Source organism: Lepidochelys kempii, chromosome 9, assembly GCF_965140285.1.
Source record: "Lepidochelys kempii isolate rLepKem1 chromosome 9, rLepKem1.hap1, whole genome shotgun sequence".
In the NCBI taxonomy this organism is placed as follows: domain Eukaryota; kingdom Metazoa; phylum Chordata; order Testudines; family Cheloniidae; genus Lepidochelys; species Lepidochelys kempii.
The window spans coordinates 42,102,997-42,124,052 of record NC_136388.1 but is presented as its reverse complement, the minus strand read 5'-3'; the positions used below and the strand labels follow the sequence as shown (position 1 = coordinate 42,124,052).

The 21,056-nt window shown below is 40.1% G+C and overlaps 1 protein-coding gene across 17 annotated transcripts in view; it reads right to left on the bottom strand.

Annotated features, from left to right (window-relative positions):
* Positions 1–21,056, bottom strand: part of PIK3CB (phosphatidylinositol-4,5-bisphosphate 3-kinase catalytic subunit beta) — a 185,370-nt gene that overhangs the window by 93,992 nt on the left and 70,322 nt on the right. For 13 of the 17 annotated variants that reach the window (XM_073359996.2, XM_073360002.2, XM_073359999.2 and 10 more), the window contains one exon: positions 9,149–9,332. In XM_073359996.2, the coding sequence (XP_073216097.2) occupies positions 9,149–9,301 (153 nt within the window). In that variant the 5' untranslated portion in view covers positions 9,302–9,332. Of the gene's footprint in view, positions 1–3,481; positions 3,546–6,911; positions 6,914–9,148; positions 9,333–9,725; positions 9,750–11,021; positions 11,356–21,056 lie in introns of those variants that run through there. The other 4 variants (XM_073360010.2, XM_073360004.2, XM_073360005.2 and 1 more) reach the window with 4 other exon arrangements.

Genomic DNA, 21,056 nt, shown 5'->3' with positions numbered 1-21,056 from the left:
TAATCAAATCACATATCAATCTATTTTGATTAATTAACCAGATTAAGCTTTAAGCATCTCACTGGTATTTTCTCACATCCTCAAGTCATTTTTGGCCCTTTTCTCCACCTTTTCCAATTTTTCAACATCCTTTTAAAAATAGGAAGCAAATATGGTATTCCAGAATAGGTCTCACCAGTGCCATATAAAGAGGTAAAATGAACTCCCTACTAACAACTCACTAATCTTGTTTATACATTCAAATGATCTCATTCCTTTCAGAGTCAGTGCTTTCCAAGGAACAGTTCCCCCATTCTACAGATATGGCCTGCATTCCTTGTTCCTAAATATATAATTTTGCATTTGGCTCTATTAAAATGCATTGTAACCAAGCGACCCAGATCACTCTGTACGATTGCCCTGGCCCCATCATTATTTATCACTCCATCAATTTTTGTGTCATCTGCACATTTTATCAGCAGTATTTACTTCTAGATCATTGATAAAACTGTTTAATAGCACTGGGCCTCATACAGATCCCTATGGCACCTCCCTCAGAACACCCCCATTCGATGATGACACCCCCCACGGATGACTACTTTTTGAGATCTGTCACTTAACCACTTAATCCATTTAATATATGCTTTATTGATATCATATTTTTCATGCTAATTTTTTAATCAAAATGTTGTGAGGTACTAAGTCAAACACTTTACAAAAAAGTCTAAATATATTACATCTACACAGTCATATTTTGTAAACCCAACCAGTAATCTCAAAGAACAAAATGCGTTTGACGAAAACTGTTTTCCATAAAAATATGTTGACATTATATTCCTATCCTTTAATTCTTTATCAGCTTAATGACATATGGATTTTTCCATTATTTCACTCAGAAATAGTGTCAGGCTAATCAGTTCATAGTTACCTGGGTCATTCCACCTGCCCTTTTTGAATATTGGCCCAATGTTAGCACTCTTACTATCTTCTAGGGTTTCCACCATACATTTATTTGACTGCAATGTAAAATTTATTCCCCTTTTCATTTAAGTATTCAATTATTAGTGAAGATGTCACACCCATTTACCCTAAAATACAAGAGAACTGCATATGAAATTATTTTAATAGAATATCAGGGTTGGAAGGGACCTCAGGAGGTCATCTATTCCAACCCCCTGCTCAAAAGCAGGACCCATACCCAATTAAATCATCCCAGCCAGGGCTTTGTCAAGCCTGACCTTAAAAACTTCTAAGGAAGGAGATTCCACCACCTCCCTAGGCAACGCATTCCACTGTTTCACCACCCTCCTAGTGAAAAAGTTTTTCCTAATATTCAACCTAAACCTCCCCCACTGCAACTTGAGACCATTACTCCTTGTCCTGTCCTCTTCCACCACTGAGAATAGTCTAGAACCATCCTCCCTGGAACTACCTCTCAGGTAGTTGAAAGCAGCTACCAAATCGCCCCTCATTCTTCTCTTCTGCAGACTAAACAATCCCAGTTCCCTCAGCCTCTCCTCATAAGTCATGTGTTCCAGACCCCTAATCATTTTTGTTGCCCTTCGCTGGACTCTCTCCAATTTATCCACATCCTTCTTGTAGTGTGGGGCCCAAAACTGGACACAGTACTCCAGATGAGGCCTCACCAATGTCAAATAGAGGGGACGATCACATCCCTCGATCTGCTCGCTATGCCCCTACTTATACATCCCAAAATGCCATTGGCCTTCTTGGCAACAAGGGCACACTGCTGACTCATATCCAGCTTCTCGTCCACTGTCACCCCTAGGTCCTTTTCTGCAGAACTGCTGCCTAGCCATTCGGTCCCTAGTCTGTAGCTGTGCATTGGGTTCTTCCGTCCTAAGTGCAGGACTCTGCACTTGTCCTTGTTGAACCTCATCAGATTTCTTTTGGCCCAATCCTCCAATTTGTCTAGGTCCCTCTGTATCCTATCCCTGCCCTCCAGCGTATCTACCACTCCTCCCAGTTTAGTATCATCCGCAAATTTGCTGAGTGTGCAATCCACACCATCCTCCAGATCATTTATGAAGATATTGAACAAAACCGGCCCCAGGACCAACCCCTGGGGCACTCCACTTGACACCGGCTGCCAACTAGACATGGAGCCATTGATCACTATCCGTTGAGCCCGACAATCTAGCCAACTTTCTACCCACCTTATAGTGCATTCATCCAGCCCATACTTCCTTAACTTGCTGACAAGAATACTGTGGGAGACAGTGTCAAAAGCTTTGCTAAAGTCAAGATACAATACATCCACTGCTTTATCTTCATCCACAGACCCAGTAATCTCATCACAGAAGGCAATTAGATTAGTCAGGCATGACCTTCCCTTGGTGAATCCATGCTGACTGTTCGTGATCACTTTCCTCTCATGTAAGTGCTTCAGGATTGATTCTTTGAGGACCTGCTCCATGATTTTTCCAGGGACTGAAGTGAGGCTTACTGGCCTGTAGTTCCCAGGATCCTCCTCCTTCCCTTTTTTAAAGATTGGCACTACATTAGCCTTTTTCCAGTCATCCGGGACTTCCCCCGTTCGCCACAAGTTTTCAAAGATAATGGCCAATGGCTCTGCAATCACAGCCGCCAGTTCCTTTAGCACTCTCGGATGCAACTCGTCCGGCCCCATCAACTTGTGCACATCCAGTTTTTCTAAATAGTCCCTAACCACCTCTTTCTCCACAGAGGGCTGGCCATCTATTCCCCATGTTGTGATGCCCAGCAGAGCAGTCTGGGAGCTGACCTTGTTCGTGAAGACAGAGGCAAAAAAAGCATTGAGTACATTAGCTTTTTCCACATCCTCCGTCACTAGGTTGCCTCCCTCATTCATTAAGGGGCCCACACTTTCCTTGGCTTTCTTCTTGTTGTCAACATACCTTCTTGTTACTCTTAACATCTCTCGCTAGCTGCAGCTCCAGGTGCGATTTGGCCCTCCTAATTTCATTCCTACATGCCCGAGCAATATTTTTATACTCTTCCCTGGTCATATGTCCAACCTTCCACTTCTTGTAAGCTTCTTTTTTATGCTTAAGGTCTGCTAGGATTTCACCGTTAAGCCAAGCTGGTCGCCTGCCATACTTACTATTCTTTCGACACATCGGGATGGTTTGTCCCTGTAACCTCAACAGGGATTAGTTGAAATACAGCCAGCTCTCCTGGACTCCTTTCCCCTTCATGTTAGTCCCCCAGGGGATCCTACCCATCCGTTCCTGAGGGAGTCGAAGTCTGCTTTCCTGAAGTCCAGGGTCCGTATCCTGCTGCTTACCTTTCTTCCCTGTGTCAGGATCCTGAACTCAAGCAGCAGACTTAATATGTATGGAATGTCTTATTTTATGAAGACAAAAACATTAAGCCACCACAGTGTCAATGTACTTCTCATAATTAGCTCACTGGAAACCAAAATATCTCATACTGCAAACCCTTAAATGTACTACACCTCTGTTCAAAGAACCGTCAGATTTCCCTCTCAAAAGCAAGGTACCTGCACTGCAGATGTCTCTGTATCACCTTTTCTATGTGTCACAGCCATGATCTGGAAGGACCACCTCCGAAGATCAAAAAACAGTTCAGTCTTCATGGTTATTCAATTTTTGGCCTCGGACATGCTGATGAAAGCGAACAAGGGTGCTGTCTGTGCTGTGGTCACTAGTTCACGAACGAATGGTTTGAGAAAACCACCCTGTTTCACATAGTCACAACCATTCAATGGAAGTTTAGGAGCCCACAGATCACTGCTCACATATGCTCTATTTAAACCACTGAATTAGAAGTGAAAAGGCTTCATTATTTCATTAGCACTCCTCTGACCCACCTAGCCTACTTAGACTATAGGCCTGGGGTTTTTTCCTCCTTTTTAGGGGGACTTTGGCAGAGAAGTAAAGGAGCCTAAGTCTTGAAAATCTTCCCCTTTTATCCAGACCCTACTTTGCCTACATATCTGGTCATCTCTCTGGTCAAAGTCTCCCTCTGGAGCAAATTAAAAATCCTACTCTACTTAGCGAGTGATTTTTGTTCAGCAATATAAGGATCTCCAGTGGAAGCTGAACATACCATTTCTACGACTCTATCAGCTTGAGGGAAAATAAAAGGATGATCTTTGGAGCTATGAAGTTTGTAACTGTGATTCCCTTGATTTTTGAGACCTGTAAAATATCAATACTAATCTCAGCTAGTTTCCTTCTGTAGTAAAGGATGTTTCTAGCCCGCTCATTGTGGACAGCCTTCACAATACAAATAAAACATTCAGGTAGAAAGTTTTTCAAACAGATTTTAACTTTTTAAAATTTAATTTATACATTTATTTTTAGGTTATTTTTAACAGGTGATACAAGCACCTCTAGCCCCTTGAAATGGTGCTTGAGACCAATTAAGGCCATAGGTAGGAGAGAAGTATTGCTTCAAATAATCATTTTGCTGGTCATGCTCTGGGTCCCTGTTCCAGCCTTGGAGAAATGTACTTTAAATCAATATCAATTTAGCTGTCCCACTAGATGACGGAGTCAGTCCATGCATCTAATTTGTTGTTCCTTGACTTTAGCAAAGCTTTTGGCACGGACTCCCACAATATTCTTGCCAGCAAGTTAAAGAAGTATGGGCTGGATGAATAGACTATAAGGTGGATAGAAAGCTGGCTAGATTGTCAGGCTCAACGGGTAGTGATCAATGGCTCCATGTCTAGTTGGCAGCCGGTATCAAGTGGAGTGCCCCCAAGGGTCAGTCCTCGGGCCGGTTTTGTTCAATATCTTCATAAATGATCTGGAGGATGGCGTGGATTGCACTCTCAGCAAGTTTGCAGATGACACTAAACTGGGAGGAGAGGTAGATGCCTCGATCTGCTGGCAATACCCCTGCTTATACATCAGGGGAAGCTGGATATGAGTCAACAGTGTGCCCTTGTTGCCAAGAAGGCAAAGGGCAACAAAAATGATTAGGGGACTGGAACACATGACTTATGAGGAGAGGCTGAGGGAACTGGTATTGTTTAGCCTGCGGAAGAGAAGAATGAGGGGGGATTTGATAGCTGATTTCAACTACCTGAAAGGGGGTTCCAAAGAGGATGGATCTAGACTGTTCTCAGTGGAAGCAGACGACAGAACAAGGAGTAATGGTCTCAAGTTGCAGTGGGGGAGGTTTAGGTTGAAATATTAGGAAAAACTTTTTCACTAGGAGGGTGGTGAAACAGTGGAATGTGTTACCGAAGGAGGTGGTGGAATCTCCTTCCTTAGAAGTTTTTAAGGTCAGGCTTGACAAAGCCCTGGCTGGGATGATTTAGTTGGGGATTGGTCCTGCTTTGAGTAGGGGGCTGGACTGGATGACCTCCTGAGGTCCCTTCCAACCCTGATATACTATGATTCTATGAAAATAGGGCTATTGTTTATTTACAGTAAAGAAAGCTGGGTTTGAAAGTCATCCACTTCTGTGTTGCTAGAAACAAAAAGGTACGTTTGTCAAGTCTTCAACTGTTATGCTCTGCAATGTTTGCTTATATTCCACTAACACTTTTTGTGACTGGAATTAAGTATCTCCACTGAAGTTTCCACTGCAAAACCCTTGCATGATTCTTTTGGCTATATGGAAGTTGCTCTTGACCTTCCAATACTGAATTTCCATCTTTATGTTTATCAGCCCTAGAGGCTGAGTTCTTCATATGGAAAACAGAACCAAAATGATTCAACTTTTAATACTTTCAGAAAAGCCACAAAAATGTTATTTTCAGTGTATTTTATGAAACTCTTCAGGTTGATATGGAACAAAATATGAGTGCTCTTGGCACATACAATGCCACAGCTGTTTTATCAGTATAAATTTGTAAATGTTCTTCATATTTGTCAAGCATGGACAGACAAAAAATAAATCCAATTACAAAAAGACTGTAAATTGTATATTTTTTGCACATCAAATATTAACAGCAGGCCTCTTTCAGTTGGCTTCACAATTACTTGTTACTAAGACTTTATCCACTCTCAAAATTGAATTAAAAGAGGCATTTAATACTATATAATTAATGCTTTATTCAAAGGGCCAGATAGGAGAGGGATACTTAACAAAATTAAGCCTTAAATGAATATATTTGACTATATATATAGTCTCATTGGACCTACATTAAATAGCTGGGGCTTGATTTATAAAGGAGGAACCTTGAGTTATGTGCTTAAAATATGAGGGGAAAGGACAGCACAGAACTAGCAGCCGAAAAGGTCAATGGGAGGTGCAGGGGTGTTAGCGACACTATATTAAAACTAAAAGAAATGGTCATTAAAAATTTAGAAACAAAACAAAAATATCCATTCATGATTTTACTAATATATATGAAAATTAAACAGGGCCTGAGTAAAAAACAAAACCTCAATACATATCCAGTTTCCAACTGTCAGATGAACTACTTCAGAATTTTCTTCAAGTTCTCCTGGCAAAAAAAATTTCCACATAATTTCAAAACTCAGACTATTGTAGGGTCACTGATCCTTGGATTCATAAATGTACAGTTGTGCATCTTTTTTCATGTATTACAATTAAAAAACACTACCTTCTTGCATAATTTTATTGTTTACAATCTGTCTTGCACATTGTCCAGATTGGGCAGCAGACTGGAATTCCATAGATTTGATTCAATTCCCAGCAATGTCACAGATTGCCTGGGCAAGTCACAATCTCTGTAGCCCCAATTCTTGACTGTCCTGTATTTTGTGTAGTCACGTACATCAGTGCAATGTGGATTTATGATGCCTCCATTCTGATCTGTACATGTGTAAATGACTACACAAGATGCAGGGCAGCAGAGAACTAAAGGCTCTGGGGCTCAATTACCTCTTCTCTAAAAGTGAAGGGACTATCATGACCGTCTAGACTGACCTCCTGAACATTGTAGGCCACAGAACCTCACCCACCCACTCTTGTAACAGACCCCTAACCTCTGACTAAGTTACTGGAGTCCTCAAATCATGGTTTAAACACTTCAAGTTACAGAGAATCCACCATTTACACTAGTTTAAACCTGCATGTGGCTCATGCCCCAGCCCCCCAGCAGAGGAAGGCAAAAAAAACAAAACAAAAAAAACCCCAAAACCCCAGGATCTCTGACCCAGGGGAAAACTTCTTCCTGACCCCAAATGTGGAGATCAGTTAGACACTGAGCATGTCAGCAAGACCCACCAGCCAGACATCTCGGAAAAAATTCTCTGTAGTAACTCAGTCAAAGCCCTCTCCATCTAGTGTCCCATCACTCAGCCAAAGTAGGTATCTGCTACCAGCATTCACAGATTGCTTACAATGGCATGTAGGCAGTCACATCATATCATCCCCTCCATAAATTTATCAAGCTCAGTCTTAAAGCCAGTTAGATTTTTTTGCCCCAACTGCTCCCCTTGGAAGGCTGTTCCAGAACTTCACTCCTCTGATGGTTAGAAACCTTCTTCTAATTTGAAGCTTAAACTTGTTGATAGTCAGTTTATATCCATTTGTTCTTGTGGCCACATTGGTACTTAACTCAGATAAATCCTCTCCCTCCTTCATATTTATCCCTCTGATTTATTTATAGAAAGTAATCATCTCTCTCCTCAGCCCAGGACCTTAGATGAAAAGAACACTGTCAAATGGAAATATCGTATGCAGTGTTGTTGTAGCTATGTTTGTCCCACCATATTAGAGAGACAAGGTGAATGAAGTAATATCTTCATTGGACCAATTTCTGTTGGTGAAAGACAAGTTTTTGAGCTTACAGAGTTGGTCCAATGAAAGGTATTACCTCACCCACCTTGTCTCTCTAAATGGAAATATGGTCAATTTTAAAAAAACAGTTAAAATACTATCAGATATTACACCTGCCTTTGAGTCCTCCAGAAAAGTTGGGGTTTTACAATCATATTTACCTATGTTTAAAATGGATGTCTCTCTTGTTTTTGTGTCACACACAAATAGCAAACGGAATTATTACAGAGGAAACTGAATATGGGTATACATAAAGTGTTGTTGATGCCTAAAACAACTGAGAAAAATGGAAAACATTTTCTTTAACCTATTTTGCTTACAGTAATCTTAGGTGTATCTTTCAACAACAGTTAAAAAAATCAGGTGTGATTTTTTAAAATTTAGCTGTATCCCTTAAAGGAAGTTATATTCACAATACACACTCTTTGCTGAACCAACAGCTACACACACATAAATGCATTGTTCCATTTTCCAAAGCCACAGCAAGACATGCTCACATTAGAGATCCAGCTCAGAGTTTCTACACTGCACACTCCATGTGCGCCTCCAAAATACATGCTGAATGAGAAATAAACTGTTCTTAACTAAATAACATTAACAGAAGTACTTTCAATCTTCATAGTCAAAACATGGTGTATGCCACAGAGAACTAGAACTAAAATCTGTGCAAGGCTCCAGGAGACAAATTCTGTTCTCAGTCACACCAAGGTAGATCTTGAGTTACTCCACTGAAGTCAATGGTGTAACTCCAAATGTATGGAGGTATAACTGGGAACAGATTGGCCCCCATGCTTCTATAGCAGACTAACTGAAACTTGCAGGATTTCTAAATTTTAAAAAACACTACATTTTGAGTTAAATATTAAATAATATATTCAGTGTAATAGCCCTTGTGTTATTTATTTGAATATTTAATTCAATTCATTTTGCAATGTTCTCACCCTTTCAGTCTTCAACATAGATTTGGGGGTGGGGGGCAGACAATGTATAATTTCATCATAGATTTGTCACAGAGAAGCTAAGGTTCTGGCTGATGATTAAGGGGTGGTTGGGGGTTTTAGTTCCTGAGAAGGCACAGGAAGAATTTTGGGGTTGCGAGCTGGGCACAGCTAGATTCTGAGCTAAAATAATCAGCAGTGAAATAGTTAATGCTGACATTTAAAATCGTCATCATTAGTTTCAGAGGTAACACTGGATCAGAAGAATGGGAGCAGTTCACATTTCTTGGAGCTATTGTTTCATGCAGTCTACAGTCTAAGTAAGACATCGTACCAGTTTTACATTTTATTCACTTTTTAAAGTTGCATCTTGGTTTCATTGACAGGATAAAGCTTCTAAAGGCCTATTAGAAGACTTTTAAACAACATTTAATATATAAAGTACTTCTCAACAAAATCAGTGATGGAGCTCATTTAAAATAGCAAGCCAACCACTAATTTACCTGTTTAATATGGCATATGGTGGCATCTCGAGGGACATCCAGGTTGATATAGGTTCCAGTTGGGAGCAGGAAGTCCACAGAGATTAAGCCATCAGCTCCTATCTGTGAATCCACTGCCCAGATGTCAAGGATGTCTGTCATGGCAGGAGGCATTATGGAACCTGAATATCATAACCACATGGACCTAGGAAAAATTAAAATTCAGAAAAACTCAGCGTTTTATAGTCAGACACATTTTAAATTCTTCTGAGATTTTGTATAGGTCTGCTTGCATAAATCAGCTTGCAAGACTGGAGCCTAGGGATTACCAATTTTGGCTGCATGTATTCCTAGAGGTTTAATCACATAACATAACCTTTAATTAAAGATTAATCTTTAATTCCTGGAGACTCCAGGACAATCCTGGAGGGCTGGCAATCCTACTGGAGCCTGAAATGCCTGATACTGCAAATATATGCAAGTAATCAACATCTCAGAGACTACACAAGTGACTAAAGATACTTCTGTGTGGTTGCAGGATCAAGGCCTAAATTACTATGTTTAATTATATATACAAATTTTTCACTAATTTACCTACCTACCAATCTCTGTTCGAAGTAGTGATCAAAAACTTGCACATACTAGAAATGGTTAAAATACCAAATAAATAGGAAAATGGATTAATCAAATCTGTTTATATATCTGAATATATGGTAGCATGTATATTTTAACGAACTGTATGTTCTACTGCATTCTATTATGTTATCAGGAATTATCATAAATGTTTTTACATGTATCTGCAACATTTAAAATCTCAACTAATTCCAATCTATTCTAGGTAGGTGTTCACAACCATAATAATAATAATAAAGTACATATTTGTACTAAGATAAGCCCCTAAATATTCCTGGGAATATTTCAGATTTGATAGCTCAACGATTATAGAAATTAACGTATTTCATTAAATGTGGTGTTCACATGTGTATAAATTAAAAACGTACAGATTAAGAAATCGATTACATTCATAGTATCATAGCATCATGTGTGATATTGAATAAAAGCACAAGAGTGGAATATTTAATTTTTTCCTATTGAACTAATTAAAAAATATGAATATGAGGAACTGCAACATTATTGGGGTAAAAAACAACACTTCTCTTGCATTGCATATAAAGAAACATGTAAATTGAAAATATTTTCTAACTGATTTGATTAACATTATATTCAAAGCTGGTGGTAAAATGTATGACATTTAAAATCAAAGTTTAAGTTGTCATTTTCAGATATCTTAAACATAATAAAATGACAAATACCGCGTTTGATAAAATGAAATCCCCCCAAACACATCCACTTTCAACATTTCCTAAAACAATATTTTTGATGCAGGTAAAATGCACGCTGTACTTACAAAGTTCAGCAATATAAAAACAAAGCACATCTCTCCTTCAAATACTTTTTATATTTACAAGCTTACACTGGCTGCTACCTACTCACAAATGGAGTGATTAAGGATTATAACAGCAACATGTTTATAAGTCTATTAAACCCCTTATTGGGGTTTAATGTCTTTTTTGTCTCGGGGCAGGAATCTCCTACTCTATTTCTTTGGGAGGGTGACAGAGTTCTCATTTGCTACGAATCCAGCTAATTACCACATCTAATTGCATTGACTAGACAACAAAAGAAACTCATGCACAATCAACACCAATATGAATCAGTTCAGTTCGTTCTTTCCGCTTGACTTCCCCAGCTTTGTATTCTGAGTCTCTTTCTCATCCTCCCAACAGTCCTGCCAGTTCTTCTCTTCCCCAAGTTCTATCTTTCCATCACCCCCACATCCACCCATCATTACCCCTTCTATTTTCCTCAAAAGCATCACTGCATTCAACATTACCCTCCAGTTGAGAGAGGCTGCACACTGCGCCCTCCAGACACAGCCAACACTGCTCCATTTACTGTAGGGTGGGTAGGGTCACAAGACTGCAGCAAAGCACTCCTTCATAGACAAAACAAGCTGTCTTTGTAGCACTCCAATCCTTTTTATCCAACAATATGAGATGACGGAATCACAGTCTGTCCAAGATTTTACTTAATCTGGTGACTAGATTGCTAGTATATCTCTTCTGCTTTTATCCTTCTTTCCCTTCTCCTTGTTTCTGTTCTGTACTGTGGGATCATACCTGTATTATTTCACCACTAAGCACTTCTACTACAACATCAGCAGGAGAAGTGGGATTTCAATTTTAAGAATATCCGTTTTACTCATCTGCTGCGCCTTCTGGAGCCACAGAAGCGCTATGTGCAAGAGCAGCAGACTCAATTGTGATCCTCTTCTGATACGCTTATGTACAGGGAAATTAAAAACAAAATGCAGCAACTGCGATGAAATCAAAATGCTGACTATTGCAGTGCTAAGAAGTCTACCTTTGATGTAGTCTTGCTAACATGGTGTTCACATTTTGTTGTAATCCTATTACCAAAAAAAAAAAAAAAAGTCCCTCCTGGACATAAGGATGTAAAATGTTAACCGATAAGCATTAGTTTTACCGATGAACCCGCCTTAGCCTTTAACTCCCACACCAGTCAGAGCAGCCCCAGCTGCCCCAGCCCTTTAATTGGTTAACCATTTAAATATTTTAATCATTTAAACAGTTAACTTTTTAAATGATATTTACATCCCTACCTGGAAGTAAAGGTACCTATACATGTGGTTACATCCAGAAGCAGTGTATTATAGTTTGCCACTTTGAGTACATGACTGACAAAAAAAAATCAGATACATAATAGTTATGCTGTGTGTCAGACTTCATAAACACCCACAGGCTATATACGATTTGTAATTATAGCTTTATATGCAGGGGGTATTGTTTGTGCAATTCATTGACAACCTCTTTGTCTAAGTATAGTATTAGGGAATATCTTTATGAGATGTTATAGTCAAGCACACACTAGAACTATAGGAAAGTGCCCCCCACCCCATTTATTGGGAGGCATATGGGTTTACACCCTTAGATTCTAATCCTATTGCAGATTAGTTTTAGAAAAGAGTCTATAAATCAACTATGAAGCCCAATCACTGTGCTATCTAAGAACTTGACTGACTCTTGAAGAATGTATTAAATAGTTAAATGGCTGACAGTCCACTTTATAGCAACAGTCTCACATAAGTACAAAAAACAGTAAAACATCTTCAAGATGTAGAAGCAGACATCTATTCCACTCAAGTGTGCACATATCTAGGACGCTGAAGCCAGAAAACTTTGCTCAGTCCCTTATGGGATCCCCCCTGCCCACGGGCTCCTCCAGAGGCTATTTAAGGGTGGTGCTGCCACAACCCTCCTCAGTTCTTTCACACGAGAATCCATGATCCACCTTCCAATACAGAGGGGATGGAGGGTGGATCATGGAATACACATCTGCACCCACATCTCAAAAAACAAGTTAGTTACAGTACAGGTAATTAACCGATTTTTCTTCAAGTGGCTGCAGGACTTTATTCCACACAGGTGACTCACAGGCAGTAATGGAAGGAGGTGGGGCTTGGAGTCAGCTTAAACAGCAACTGAAGTACCGCAAGCCTGGCTTGACACAAGTAATTGGACATGGCTGAGGTCTCATTTCTTGGTAGACAGGATTAGGGAAGTAAATAGATCAGCAGGATAGAAACAAAAATGTCTGAACTAGCTAAAATAAGGGAGAGCAGTCAGGGAAACATTTACAATAGATAAAATACGTCATATGTTGCATGGACAGAGCATGCTGTACAGGGAATAGTTTCTGCAAGCGATCCAGCTATATTCACTTCTTGGACCAGATCCTGTGCTCCATTTAGGACTAAATCAAGAATTGCCTCTCCTCTTGGGGGTTCCAGGACTAGCTGCTCCAAGCAGCAGTCATTTAAGGTGTCAAGAAACTTTACTTCTGCATCTCGTCCTGGGGTGACACATATCCAGTCAATGCGGGAATAGCTGACATCCCCCATTGTTATTGAGTTTTTTAATTCTTATAGCCTCTCTAATCTCCCTGAGCATTTCACAGTCATCATCCTGGTCAGGTGGTCAGTAATATATCCTTACTACAACATCAGATATCTTATTATTATAGATTGGAATTCCAATCTATAGAGATTCTATGGTATAGTTTGGTTCATTTAAGATTTTTACTTCATTTGAGTCTATGCTTTCTTTCACGTAAGTGCCACTCCCCCACCAACACGACCTGTTCTGTCCTTTCAATATATTTTGTACCCTGGTATTAGTGTGTCCCATTGATTATCCTCACTCCACTAATTTTCTGTGGTGCCTATTATAGCAATATCCTCATTTAATACAAGGCATTGTAGTTCACCCATCTTATTATTTAGACTTCTAGCATTTGTATATAAGCACTTCAAAAATCTGTCACTTTTTAACAGTCTGCTATTACATGATGTAATTGAATGGACCTCTTTTTCATTTGACTGTTTCTTATTAGATCCTACCCATACTTCATCATCTTCCATCCTCTCCTCCTCACTAGAAGGCAGAGAACCTCCATTAATAGATCCTCCCCTAAGGGATGTGTCTGTCCAAACCACATGCTCCTTCACACTTGTCCCCAGCTCCTAGTTTAAAAACTGCTCTACAATCTTTTTAATTTTAAGTGCCAGCAATCTGGTTCCATTTTGGTTTAGGTGGAGCCCATCAGTTTAGGTCTTTACTACATTTTCTAAAAAGATCATTCAAAGCTAGGAGATGGCACAGAGGGATTGCAGAGTTGTTAGTGCTGCAGTCACACTTACCTCTTGCAACAGTCTAGGTTCTGATACAGTGAAAGTTCTGTCTCCTACAATCATGAGTCTCCCCCTATCAGTTGATAGTTATGTTCCAAGGCAACGTAGCTGCCATGGGAGGTAATGGTTGTAAAAGGAGAAGATCTCTCTCAGGTAGCTAGAGCCTAACTTATGGAGGACTTTGGCTAACATGCAGAAACTTTAAACTGTATTCTGTTCAACAGGAATCACTGCAGACAGAGGAGCACTGATGGTTATGCTCATGGCAACCTGTTCTACTAGGAAGATGCACTACTGTATTTTGTACAAACTGGAGTGTTTCAAGAGGTGTGGCTTCATTCCTAAATATATGTGAGTTACAACAGTCAAGCCTGTGTGTCAGAAGTTGATCTATCATCATGGCTATGTCCATGTAGGACAGCATTGAGCACAATCTTCTGGCCCATCACAGATGCTAGTAGGCATTTTTTGGCACTATGGCTATTTGGGTATCCAATATCGCTGAGGAGTCCAGAAGGACTTCAGAAGAGCGGGGGGCGGCGGGGAACCTTTTGTAGTGATAATCAAGGTGGGACAGTGGGGGGTGCAGGGGTCCTCAGACGTCCTTGTCAACTGCTGGAAATGGCCCACCTTGATTATCACTACAAAAGGTTCCCCGCCGCCCCCCGCTCTCCTGCTGGTAGTGGCTCGCCTTGAGTGTGTGTATGTTAACACCCAATGTTTCATGTTCTTTTTGTACATAAATCTCCCCACTGTATTTTCCACTGAATGCATCCGATGAAGTGAGCTCTAGCACACGAAAGCTTATGCTCAGATATATTGGTTAGTCTCTAAGGTGCCACAAGTACTCCTTTTCTTTTTGTGAATACAGACTAACACGGCTGTTTCTCTGAAAAAAGAACTCATTCTCATGCTGTGAACACTATTCAAATACCGATATTCAATAAAGATATAGGACTGATTGAATTTTACTATCTATTTTGTAACCAAGAAAACACAAACAGCAAAAAGTCCTAAGGTATTTATTTGGAATCTTTTTCTGATATCTGACATTCAATGTAATTTATCGGAAACCTTTCAGGTTCCATTCATATTTTTGGTTAGAACTAGAAATTACCCACATTAACCTGCAGTTTTGAACACTGCAAGAAGCCAGAATGTAAACTTTAACACACTAAACACTCATTTATTGAGATGTTTATTTAACATTCTGTTAATTAGTGAAACAGATTAGATTTAGAAACAATATCCAATCATGATTCTAGTTCTGCCACTAGCTGACATCATAAAGGTCAACGGAGAGCACGTATTTATACTGAAAACAGGACTGGTCACAAACACGGGACTGCTGTGAGAATGAGTCATGGGCCAAACTGTGTAACATGTGGTGACTGACTTAACAACCCTCACATCTAGTAACTGAAATTGTGCCAAGACATCTGGATGGTAAAAGGAACGATGAGAAGCATTTAAGAGATTTCAGCTAAAGGGAAAAAGTGCTATTTCAGGCTCCTAAGGTCAAAACTATTTGTGTCTACCGTCATTGTAAAAACAATTTATCATACAAAAGGAGGAAGTAATTAAGGCAGCACTTAATCTTGGTGTGTCCAGTATCTAGTTAAAGATTATTTTAGTTTACCAGCAGCATAGCTCCTTATATACCATTTGAAGTTACCAGTATTTTAAGTTGTGATTTTGCTAGATAAACACAAATATTTTCCTATGTAAAGTGCAGTTCTCTGAAATGTGAGTTTTTTAAAAAAGTACTTTGGTTTCATATGTGTGTGTCTCAGTAATTGTAGATCAATCTGCTCCATTGACAAGGTTCTTCTGTCTTAAATACTACCAATCCTAGAGACTCATCCAAGGATCTAAAAATTGAACCAGGTTAATTCCTGTTAGCATATCACTACCAGTAATAAAGATGCTGACAGTCAAATTATGTCTTTGTTACATCTGTATAACCATATTATGCTTCCATTTACTTTGGGGTTGCACTGGAAGGTTGTACCTGGAAGGCATAATTTGACCTGAAGAATCTTTATTATTGTTGATGGACCAGTTGTAAAGAACCCATCTTGAGTTCTGGATACCAGGCTGAGATTTATAGCAGAATCAGCTAAAAAAAATTAATTTGTTAACTGAGCAAATTTGAACTATAACCATTTAAACACAAACATGGGACCCTGCAGTAAGTCAAGCAATAGCATAACAGCTGATGTGTTAAACAACTATTTTATTGAAATTTTTGTTCTCTAAAAATACACTTCAGTAGATTTGCATGTTTGGGTCTGTGTTTCAAGCATGAGACCAGGTTGGAATACCAACAGTTTCAAAGTTTTCAGTCTCTGAGGAAACTTATAAAGTCATTTTGAGCACCCTTTCAGTTGGTGCTCCAGGTTGCCTTTATTCCTACCACAGCCAGTTCCTTTGAAAAGCAGGCAGGAACTCCTAAATAAAAGCTGATTAAAATATAAGTGTATACAAAAAAGGTAAAGCACTGAAATATAGATCCTCAGAGAACAAGTATTACAGGTAAGGAATATTTTGTCCAAGGGAACCACGAGAAGGGCTACATATATAGTTCCAAGTGACAGAGGATCAAATCTCTTTCATGGACATCCACTGATGTGGATGCTGCTCATGGATTAGATCTGCTCTTTCCACTACAACAGGAATAGTTTAGGCTTCCTTATTACATTTCCTTCCTCCTGGACTCTGGCAGCACTACTCTCTGAGCCTGCTTCATTCTGCCACCACCTGACAGAGAATGGGGTTAGTCTCACTGCTCACTACTATGGGAACAGTGAGAGTGAGAATCCTTCCTTTCAAACCAATGGGAAAATAAAATAATTGATTTTTTATTTTTATTTTTTAATATTCTCTACCTGTTGTGACATTTGTCACAGCGTGAACTGACCCACTAAGATGTATGCGGCTCAGCCTCACATCTGTGCCAGGTGTAGCCAGCTTCCCCAGGTGAAGGAAATTAATCCAGGGGTAACACAATGGGAATCTGTAGCTCACTAACCAGGCCTTTTGGGAATATATAAAAGGCAACCTGAATTCTGTTAGGGACAAGCAGATAGTCCAGCAAGGAATCGAGGGTCATGGAGGGGACCAGGGGAGAAGCTGTCCACAGGAAATGCTTGTCAGGAGCTACCTGCAGGGAGGGACAGGAACAAAAAATGTTTAAGATGGGAGTAATGAATTGGTGAACCTGTAGGAGGCTGAAAATTTCTAGGTTTAAAATTCAACTGTTTTGATAGTAAACCAGTCCCCAGGAGGAGAGAGCAATTACAAAGTACCAAAAGTGGTAGTTTCGTTTGGCTGCAGAAGGAGAAAAACTGATGCAGCAGCAAAGTCCAAAAATGGTTTAGGACAGCGTGGTACAAAACTTTTTAGAGCAGCCTGCACATCCTGGGTGCTGAATCTGTATCCCCTTTCAGCTCTCTCAGTGTGTTTGTATATGTCAAAGTAATCTAGCCCAGCTTGCCATTTATCATCCCTTCCACTGTTTCCCTCAGCAATATTTCAGTTGCCAACATTGGTAAAGGAAGGAATACCTCTGTTTTTGGCTGGAGAGAGCATACTCAAAAAGTTAATTCTGGAACAAATTAGGGCACTGACCATGGAAAAAAGAAGCAAAGACTGGAGTCTACTTTTTGTTTAAGCCATTTCATCTTCCATTATTTATACAGCCACCAAAAAGTGAACCTCACAAAACATATGGTTGTTTTTATATTATCCTAATCAACATCAAATGCAGTGTCTTATCTTTATGAAACCATCTAGTAAGCTAAATGCTATACAGCACCATAATATACTAAAAACATGCTTTTAGTACAGTATGATTGTGTTTAATTGGTTTCCAATATTTAAACAACTTTCTATCAAAGATAATTGTAGACAGTTTTAAAACTGAAGTTAAAACTTGATTCACAAAAGTAAAGATTGACAAAATATATGATCTTTCCCCAAGGTAATTACTTACATTTCCTTATGAAAACAGTAATCTTTGCCGAAAACATAGGTATAATTTTTTTTTAATCTTTAGAGCAGGGGTCGGCAACCTTTTAGAAGTGGTGTGCTGAGTCTTCATTTATTCACTTTAATTTAAGGTTTCGAGTGCCAATAATACATTTTAACATTTTTTAGAAGGTCTCTCTCTATACGTCTATATATTATATAACTAAACTGTTGTCGTATGTAAACAAGGTTTTCAAAATGTTTAAGAAGCTTCATTTAAAATTAAATTAAAATTCTGATCTTACACCGCCGACCTGCTCAGCCTGCCGCCGGCTTGGGGTTCCATTCAGCTAGGGCAGCAGTGGGCTAAGCAAGGCCTGTGGCCAGGACCCCGGCTGGCAAGGGGCCGGCAGCCAGAACCCCAGACCGGCAGTGGGCTGAGCGGGGCCGGGGGCCAGGACCCCAGATCAGCAGTGGGCTGACCAGCCCGCTGCCAGTCTGGGGTTCTGTCCGTGGGCTCCTGCCAGCCAGGGTCCCAGCTGCCGGCCCTGCTCAGACCGCTGCTGGTTTGGGGTCCCGGCCCTATCCACATAGAGTAGGTACCTACCTTCTCCCTCGTTCTAGCCATTCTCTTCCTCTCTCTACACTGAGATGAGGGTGGAAGTGCGCTGAGAACAGGGCTGGGGGTCATCTGGGCAGTTCCCATTTGGTGCGAGGGATGCAGGTGGGAGTGTGTGCAAGAGCTCCTGTTTGGTGGTGGGGGTGGGGATGTGGGGGGTGCAAGAGTCAGGGCATGGGGTGTGGGAGGGCTGGGTATGTGTGGGGGGTGCCGGAGTCAGGGCTGGGTTATGGGAAGGTTCAGGGGGCAGGGCACAGGGCTGGAGTGTGTGGGGGGTTGCAGGGGTCAGGGCAGTGGCCTGGGGTCGTGGGGGTGCTCCCAGCCCCCTGCCCTGAGCGGCTCACGGCAGGGGGCTGGAGGGGATATGTCGATGCCACCCCCTTCCCCAAGGTCCCCGAAGCAGAGAGTGCGCTGCAGCTCCGCTTTTCCCTCTCCCCTCCGTAGCAAGGGCCTTCAGCTGATCAGACGCAGGGAGGGAGAGGGGCAGAAACCCAGCACGCTGGGGGAAGAGACGGGGGGAAGTGGGAAGCTTGCCTGCCCGCAAGGAGAGAGCGGTGGGCAGGGGGCGGAGAAGAGCAGGCCGGGCAGGGCAGGATTTTTAATGGCACACTGCTTTCTACCAGGGTAGGCAGACGGCGGCGTGCCATTAAAAATTGGCTCATGTGCCGTCTTTGGCACACGTGCCATAGGTTGCCGACCCCTGCTTTAGAACTTTTTCAAGGTGAAAAAAAACTTTTTTTTTAAAAAAAACTCCGAAAGGGAAGGAAGGCTGCATTTATTTTCATTAAGAAAGTTAAGAATTCTACTTCCGCACATGTGCCATAGAACAAGACCAGAGTCTAAAACGCAGATAAGGTTAAACAAATTTTTAAAAAAGTAATAAAATTTTATGCCAATGAATGAATAACTGCAAAGCTTTCAAGTTGTGTTATGAAAATTTTGGATAACAGCTGGGTTTAGCTACAACCAGAAAAATTTACCCCCTAAGGAATGGCACAATGAAAATAAAGCAATTCAATTCAAGATCTCAATTCTGCAAAAATTATACACATGCTTAACTTTAATTACTAAAAATATTTTAAAAAGAGTCTTATTGAGGTCAGCAGGGTTACTCCTGGGATAAAGTGTTTAAGTCTTTGCAGGAAGCAGGTCCAATATTGCAAAGGAGAAACGCAAGTCTTCTATCTTGTATATAGCCAATCTCAGTGAGCTTTGTGATGTAGCAACATTATGTACATCAAAATATCATGGTAAACGTACACAAAATTATTGTTCTCACTAACCTTAGCACATGGTAGACACCTTTTTATGAAGCATTAAGAGAAAAATTTCCTTGAAAAATATCAATGTTAACTAATCCTAAATATTAGAACGCTAACGGCTTCCAGAATAACAACTTCATCCTGAATTATATTGGACTGCATGGTACTCTGAGGCTAAAAGCTGAACTCTGAATTTATTATAAATCAGGGTATGATTCTTACATGTTTAATAAGAAGCATCATATTACTATGCTAAAAATCATTTAAAAATTCCAATTCCAGCACATCCTTAAATTCAGAGAGGCGTTGTCTCAGAGTAATGTCTATATATTGTTTACATTATGTTTGAAAATTGAATTCAGAAAGTGTTGCCATTCATCCAGTTTAAACACAAATACTGGATAGCTATTCTGGGGACAAGAACTTTGTTGGCCTGTAGGGATGAGAGTGTGAGAGACGGAAGAGAGTGTGAGAGACAGAAATGAGTTAAAGAATTTAATTTATAACTTTTATTCACACTTTCCCTTTCAGTAGTCTGACAATCCTACATACTTTCTTTAAAAGTAATTATCAGCAGAAGACTATAGTCTATGAGAAACATCTTGCACCTCCATCAGCATCCATTTTAAATCATATGTGGCATATATCATCAAGTTATTGACATCCAAAATTAATCCAAGTTAGCTCAGTCCTTTTAAAATAAACATATTGGATCTTGTCTTGTATGTTTAGGTTGGCAATTTTCCTTTTCTCCTGAACTCCATACTCCAGAGATTAAATGTTTAAATAGGGACCTGACAGAGTGTGACGTTCCATTATTTTAAAATTAACAAAACAAAACCATAAAGCAGTACCTCATCTGCTAACATGAAGAATTACAAATTATTCACCAGAACAGAATGAAAGAGTGTGGGGCGCTGGAAAGAAAAAACAAATGTATCAGCAATTAGAACGTAAAATACTGAAGGCCTGATTATGACACCCTTACTTATGTCCAGTAGCACTTACTCTCCAAAACAATCTCATAAGGCAAGAATACAATCTAATCCTATATGAATTCTTCATATACTTTAGAAATCAGTAGTAATTTGTACATCTGAAAGCATATTGTGTACCCCATCACCAGCCAAGACGTGGTCAGAATTCCTTTAAAATGAAATACCAATACTTGACCTCAAACTGATATACTGAAAACTGGCATAAAATGTTCAGATATGCACTAAGAAAAGGTAGTGCTCCATCATGCAGGAACTGTCTCTTTGTTCTGTGTTTGTACAGCACCTAGCATAATGGGGTCTTGGTCCATGA